At 32.5% G+C, this 8,123-nt stretch overlaps 1 protein-coding gene across 1 annotated transcript; it reads right to left on the bottom strand.

The window, feature by feature from the left end:
• Positions 1-233: 233 nt before the first annotated feature.
• Positions 234-806, bottom strand: LOC126699838 (uncharacterized). Its single transcript, XM_050397813.1, has one exon. It carries the CDS (start codon positions 804-806, stop codon positions 234-236), a length of 573 nt encoding a protein of 190 aa, XP_050253770.1.
• Positions 807-8,123: the final 7,317 nt, after the last annotated feature.

Genomic DNA, 8,123 nt, shown 5'->3' with positions numbered 1-8,123 from the left:
TAGGGAGAGGGAAAAAAGTTCTAACATAAAGGCACACCACTTCACAACTCAACTGAATCTTATATTCAATTCTATAATTAATCACGATCTTATCATTATTCACCATATTAAAGGTTCATGCACGTCAATTCAGGACCTCAATTTCACATTATTAACAAATTATCATTTTTTAAGATAAGTAAATACGCATATTTCGATTACAACCGGAGGAAAATGAAAGACAACAACAACAATTATAACTTGAGTTTGGTCTTGCATATAGACTCAACTGTCTGAGGACTAATAAAAACAGATATATTACAATTGTTATAAACAGTGGCATGGAACTTGAAGATGTTTAGCACAATCACTTTCCCAGGCAACACGGCTGTTGAAGTCAAATTCAAGCTCCCACCAGCAAAATCAGATAATAAATGGGGATTGATTAGCAATTTACCAGCCTTAAGCTCCACAGAAGTTGTAATGTTAAGCTTGTGGCGTGCAGTCACATATCTTTGCTCTATTGAAGCTTCACCCACAACTTCCCCATGATAAGTAACATAAGACGTGGTGTTTTTGTACTTGAAGCTTCCATAGTTTGGGTTCTCAATTGCAACAACAGTGCCTAATGACAATGTGACATTAGGTGTTAAGGCTGAGAAGTCAATGTTTTTTATGCCTTCAGGGTAGAGGGAAATTTTGGGGTCTTTAGGCTTGAAGATGGTAAAGAACAAGGTTATGATAACAATGACAAAGATAACAAAGAAAGTTGCTGTAACACCACAGCATAGTTTATGACTTCTACGGGAAGGTTTGCCATTAGCCATGTTCTCAGATTAACAATAGGCTTTAAGAGATTTTTCCCAAGAGGAATTCTATAAATCAAGATACTACTAACATATTATTTAATGTAAAGTGAATAGCAAATATAATGAGAAAAATCCCAAAATAGTACGAACACAACACTAGCCTCAAAGTTCTTTCAATTCACACCATTACAGTGAAATTCAACGGAACTAAGATCAAAACAAGAAAGAAAGAAAAGGGTTGATAAACAGCATGTGGGGTGGTTCAATTTGTCAAAAAGTATTCAAAATCAAGGTCGTTCACTTTCGGTGGAGCCGATATTTATTAGCAGAAATTTTGACCAAACAGTGGCCCTGGTGACTTACTTCGGTTTATGAGCCACACAACATCACTAGTTCAGACAAGGTCGTTGACGCCAAGTCCACACTCGTTCGAATTTTGGTTTGAACAATCCAAGAAAAAGGAGGCGAGTCTAAGTTTTTGTTTTCCAAAAGGGCTGGTGTGAATGAGACAACTTTTAGATGAAAGTGTTGCCAGTGGATAAAAGTGTGGTGGTGTGAGCTGGTTTCAGTGCAAACTACAAAGAAAAAGAGAGAGACAGAGATATTTAGAGAGGAGATAATTCAAATCCGTGTGGTTTAATAAAGAACAAGTGCAACTGCTTCTATGGACCAAAATAATTTCTAATTTCCCATTGCAGGTGATAATTGCAAGGCATATAATTTACAACCTAATTGAAAACAAACTTATGTTAAAAATTCATGGAGTTAATATTGTTGCCAATACTTGCCATGGATAATCCATTTTAACTAGATTGTTAATATAACATATAAGAATACCACTTAACCAAAAACTTTAAGTCTATGAGTTTGAACACAACTATGTTATGTTAATCACCCACTTTTCTTCTTATTATTCATTGTGGGAGTTCAATAACACACGTATATCCAACATTAAATAAACAAAATAAAATTGTGTCAAAATCCAAGATTATTGCAAAATGTGATTTATTAAAAGCCTAATTCTCTCTCTGTAAAATCCTAGCACAAATTAGGTGATTATGCAGAGGAAGTATGTAAATTTTCATATTGAAATTGATAGGGAAGAGGGAGATATATGTGAAAGAAGAGATCAAGAGAACAATGCAAAAGAAGTTATCATGACATCTCATCTAGGGAACAATTTTTTTGTTATTTTCTTCTTATTCGTATATAGAAACATTACTTAAAAAAATTAGTGTAAACAATATGATTTATGTTTTACTATCCTAAGAAGGATCCTATCTTTGATGTCTTAGATGGTATATAATCATTCAATAATCTTGTTTCCATAAAAATAAAAAAATAAATAAAAAAAAGTGTTGTTGCTTATGCCAAGAATTTCTATATGTTTTTCCTATTATAAAAAACACTTAATGAACATTTGGGCACACATGAATAATACTCTAACAAATGAAGAGTATACATGAATGAATAATTCTCCCAACTAATAAATTTAGAACAGGCACATAGCATGGGTGAAAAGTAGTTAAAATTTTGTTTTGCACATTTGAACTATAATTTTCTAAATCATACCTATGAATTTTCTTATTAGCATAAATTTTTTTGTCTATTGACAGAAAAGAAATGAGGATTCACTCCTGTGTTGAGACTAGTCACGAATTAACAAAAAATAAAAGGAAATAAATGCACTTGAGTTAAGGCGGTTGATTTTGACATTCAAATCAAATCATCAGTTTTGGTAACATGGGCAATGTGTTCCTCCTCTTCACTTTGACCTTCTTTTCCACTTTTAAAGGACATTCAAACCTCTGTTAATAAAAGAACTTAATTTGGACTAGTTGACTAGACTTAGAAATAAAGAACGTTCTCTAGAAAATTCATCAAAAGCTTTATATGCGTGTCCCACGAGTGGCACACATATTCAAAGAAGTGAAAAATGCCAGAGACCCCTGAATTGTAATACTGTGATGGAGAAAGTGAATGTTAAGATTGGGTTTAAATTCTTGACTATACACGCGTGATATGTTATATGTCGTTTTACTTATGTCTTTGATGATAAACGCAAAGCTACAGGTCGTTTAACTGAAGTTTGTTAAATAGCCGTTGAGGCTGTTAGTTTGTTGCTGTTGTTCAGTTTTACTTTGGCGCTAACCTCTGTTTTCTAAGTATATCTACTTTAATGATGTGGTTTATGAATTGCTTCGCTGCATAAAGAGTAGAGACAAGGGCAAGCGAGTTCTAGAATAACCTCTCCTTTCATTAGTCTGCTGCTCTTCTTTGAATGCTCTTTTTTAAGATATCCTGTGCAATTGGTTATGCTTTTGAAAACATTTTGTAATAAATTATCTCATGCACATGTTTAATACTTATTATATTATTTTGGGAATCAACTTCAATTATATAATATGTCATTAGAAATATTTTGCAAGAAATTATGTTATGACTTATGACCTATGTTTAGTAATATGTTATAATATTTTTGAGAATTAACTTTAATTATATGCCATCTCATTAGAAAGAGATAAAATGCAAATTAGTAAAATTAATATAGTTATGAATATGAGCTTATTATGCAAGTAAATTGAAAAACATGTAATCATTTTCATTGACTTAAACATTTATTTTTTGTGGGTTACAGTTAGCTCAACATATAGTCTCTTAAAATTAGTGCATTGGTCTGATAATAAAAAGCAATTATCATGGTAGACATCATAAGTTGAAATTTTATGGTCACTATATTCTTAACTACATGTTATTAAACTTGATTTGTAGAATGCTATATTCCAAAATAAATAGCATTAAAAAGATCTAACCATTAAAAAAATAACTCTAAATATTTATCGTTTTTTACCTCATTTACAAAATAAATAGCATTTTTTTTCTCCTTGTTAATTGCTTTCCATCTACAATTTTATTGCAATTTTACAAATTAACAAGGCAACCACTTCTCTTTCTCTAGTATCCTTGTTAAAAAAGAAAAAAAAGTAAAAACTTGTTGCACACACCTCTACTCACAAAAAAGCAACTGAAATTGCACTACTTAAAAATAAATAAATAAATAAACACTAAGGCAACTGCAACAGTAATTGTTCATAGGCTTTCTACAGCAACAGAGAACTTCCCCAGTTGGATCTATAATCAGAACTTCCCATGCCAAACGCTACTCATGCTCTGGAACATATCTTGGGTAAAAATGCCTCCATAAAGTGGTATAATAAATTGTTTGTGGCTCACATTTTGGAGAGAGAAGGAATTAGTGATCACACCCTTATAAATCTCATCAAGTTCCTTATGGTCATGTTCTTGAGAATTTTCAAGTTTTCCCATTATTTTCATCTCATTATCTCTTTTGTCAATGCCAAAATTACTCCCATCTTGAGAATCTTCAATTTTATTTCCTGGACACTTCAATACACTTCTCATTTCTCAATAGCATAATAACCTCCATTTTTAAGACCTTCATCCTGCTATTTTTCTACCTTCTGCGTCTGTAATTAGTGGTTTCCTGTATATGATCTTGCCCTTCCATTCAAATGAATTATTAGCTTCGAAAATCTTACGGGATAATTCCAAGATGCCATTTGCTTTTGAAATCATTTTTTTTTCTTTATTTTATTTGCAATTTATCATCCTCTAGAAAACTTAAACAAAAACAAAAAATTATAACAAAAATAATACTAGAGGTGAACACAGCAGAGTCATTCTCTGCTACTCCAACTCCAAGCCAAGTTTTTTTTCCTCAACAGCCCACACGCACACAACAATGTCCTCCTTTTGCATTACTACTACCTGCACAACACGAAACTCGATAAAAGGAATGAAACTCAGTTTATATGAGTATGAAAATGGTGAATCCGCGGTTTAATTGGCACATACAAAGTCCTTTTTTTTTATGTTGTACAACATGATAATATTGTCGATGTACACTTTCTCCTAGTCCTATCTCAAAACATGAGCTGCAATGCAAGGCATATTATAAACAGAGAGAAAAAAATGATTGCAAAGAGACACTGCCAAAAGAAAGTTATATGTCGTTCTTGAAGCTATGCTGTTATACTACATGCCGTTGAGAGATTGGGTTTAACCGTTTAGGTTCAACCGTTTAGGTTCTTGGCTGTACTGCGTGATATGTTATATGTCGTTCTACTCGAGTTTTTAATGATAAAAGCAAAGCTACAGGTCGTTGAGCAGTTAGTTTCCCATTGCTCATTTCATCTCTCCCTGTAACTTCTATGCATTTGTATTCCTGTTCTTTGTTTTTCCTTTTAAGTTCATTGCTATTACCAAAAAAACTACATTATTAATTAATTTAATTTCTTTTAATTTCCACTTTCAATCAAATTGTTTTATGTCCCTATCCCATTTCCAGCCAAATTTTTCTGGACATGAGAATATATTTAATTTATCCCATTTCCACCAATGTTCCTAACACATTAAAAAGTACTATTCCCAAAGCGTGCTTCTCCATAATGCTTGATTACGATTGATTTAAAAAAGGAAGATTCATAAGATCCAAAAAAAAAAAAAAAAAACAAAAAATGCTAGGCAAACGTTTATAGGAGATAACATGCACTAGGACATTCTTAACTTTTTTTTTGTCCAATTAATTTAGTACATAAACTTTGATAGTACAGCAAATGGACTCCTTATGTTAAATTCAACAATTTGCTAATGGAAACTAATGTGGTAGCCTATAATTTTAAAAAACTCATGCCAAAATTTTTATATTGGGCTAAAATAGCAATAGCCCAATAATATTATTTAAAAACAAGTAGAAAAGCATTCTGCCTCCAATCAAAGCCCAGAATTTTAGTAAAAACTCCAATCTAAACCGTATGTGGGTATTACGATATATATGACACACACACATATATATATCATGGGATTCAAAGGCACTTCTAATATTTTTTATAATACAAAACTTTTTTTATGTCATAATAACGTGTATCATACAACACTGAAAACTACCAATACCAAAGATATAGACATAAACCAACCAAGTCAAGTTACATTAATTCTCTGTTCTCTTTCATTTAGTCTTTCTCTTACTTCCTTCTCTGTCTCTCTGCATTATATTATTTTCTTCTTTCTATTTTCATTTTTCACATCAACTTGAAGATTTTTAAATAAGCATTTGAAATTTTCTCTCCTAAACATATAATAAAATTTAATATAGACCAAAAAAAAAAAAAGAGCATCCTTGTTGATTGTGTGATTAGACTAGTCATGTATGAACAAGGATAAAGGAAAAGAGAGAACTTAATGTTTAGGTGGTATATTTTGACATTTGACTGTACATATGAACCATTCAGTCTCCAAGCCATTCAAATCAAAGCATCAGTTTAGTAAGATGGGCTATTTATTTGCCAATTGTACTAGTTGGCTAGGTTGGAAATAAAGACTATGCTGTGTAGAAAATTCATCAAAAGTTAATATGCGTGTCCCACAAAGTGGCATACATATTCAAAGAAGGGGAAAATGTCAAGAGATCCCCCGAACTGTAATACTGTGATGGAGAAAGTGAAAATTGATATTAGGTATAAATTCTTGACTATAAATGCGTGATATATTATATGTCGTTTTACTTATGTCTTTAATGATAAAAGAAAAGCTACAGGTCGTTTAACTGAAGTATGTTATGTAACCGTTAAGGCTATTAGTTTGTCGCTGTTCATTTTGCTCAATATGAAAGTTTCTTAGTTTGAGCACTTTTAACTTCTTTGTTTTTTCCCTTCTCAAAAAAAAAAAAAAAAAAACTTCTTTGTTTTTTCAAGTTATAGACTTTTAGAAGGGAAGCAAGGCATAAATGATAAATCATAGGAATATGCTAAAGCTACTAAATTTAGTAGCATGTGTGTAACACGTGTGTGGCTGGGTATGTTCAATCCACTCTTGATATGTTTGTTAAATATATTAAGTTCCAATCTTGATTAAGGTCAAAGTCTGTTGTTGTCCATATTCAGTGTATCTAGTTTCTAGTTCTAATTGGTGTTCCAGCAATACAAGAAATTGGGTTTATTGTACTTCCAAGTATTTTTCGCATAGGATTTATTTAGCCTAACAAGTAACAAGGAGTCAAGGACTGACTTTTCGCCATGGACATAAACCATTCAGGTCAAACCACGTTAGTTCTTGTGTTCTCTCGCTTTCTCTTACTTCTGCTTTGTCTCTCTACATTATTTTATTTTCTTCTTCCTATATTCACATATTATGAAAACCTTATCTAATAATATGTTTTACCTCTGCCATCAACTTCAAGATTTTAAATATGCATCTGAGATTTCCATGTGATTTTTAATAACATTTATTCCTTCGATGAATTAGTCAAGTTTCTACCGCAAATACTGTCACATCCCAAGCAATATAACACACAAAACCCAAGTAGAAAATTTTTAAGTCTTTTTTTTTTTTAGTAAATAATCTTAGTCTTACCTCAATTATTTCATTAATCTCTAAATAGTTAATTTCTTAGTCCCACCTCAATTATTTCGGGAATCTCTGTTAAAATCAAGCACAGCCTCTCTCTCATTCTCTAGAAAATTCTCTTACATTCCGGAAATTTCTCCATAATGCTCTTTCTGGATTTCACTATGAGATATCTCTAGAGACTTCTACGTAGAAGTAAAACTCATCCACAAATTGTTGCAATAGTCTAGAGGCTGTCTGGGCTAGATATTAAAATAATAATAAAATAAAGCCTAAAACTACTAGAACTCTATTGTGGCAGAAATTAGATGAAGCTTGAAGCTTCAATGTCGGTTACTTAACCGACCTTATGCTTGTATAAATAAGAACCTTTGGTTTCCACGTGTGGTATGAGCTGTGAGAGACTTGTGAAGTAGAGTGTGAGAGTAGTACAAGGTGTGAGAGACGTGTAAGGTGAAGTGTGTGAGGTGAAGAGAAGTCAAGTGTTGGTGAAGTAAATTAGAGAGAAGTGAAGCAAAGTCAACAAAGAGGGCTATAGTGTCAGTAGGTGTGAATGTGTATTTGGTGAGTGAGTGTATGTAATAGTGCCCTGTGTATTGATGCAATAATAGTGCTTGTAAAATGTTGTAATTTAAAGAGTTAAGTTTTAAATAAAAACTCTTTGTTCAGTTTTTTGTTAAACAATCTAGTATCAGAGCTTCTACTAACTCAACAATTTATGGGTCAGTGTATCTCAAAACAAACAACAACTGCACCAGAACCACCAACAGTTCACATTGATTAAGCCGGCGGCTGTCAGAGAAGTCAAAATTCCAGGTGGTCCCAACCTGTGTCGTTTCTCCGCGTGGACGGCTGTGATTCGCTAATGTGGCGCGTGCTTCCAACCGGTCCCCACTAGTGGTCCAAGCG

The sequence above is a fragment of the Quercus robur genome, chromosome 9 (genome assembly GCF_932294415.1).
Source record: "Quercus robur chromosome 9, dhQueRobu3.1, whole genome shotgun sequence".
NCBI classification, from domain to species: Eukaryota; Viridiplantae; Streptophyta; class Magnoliopsida; order Fagales; family Fagaceae; genus Quercus; species Quercus robur.
Note: the sequence above shows the minus strand (reverse complement) of the source record. Positions and strands in the feature narration are given on the sequence as shown.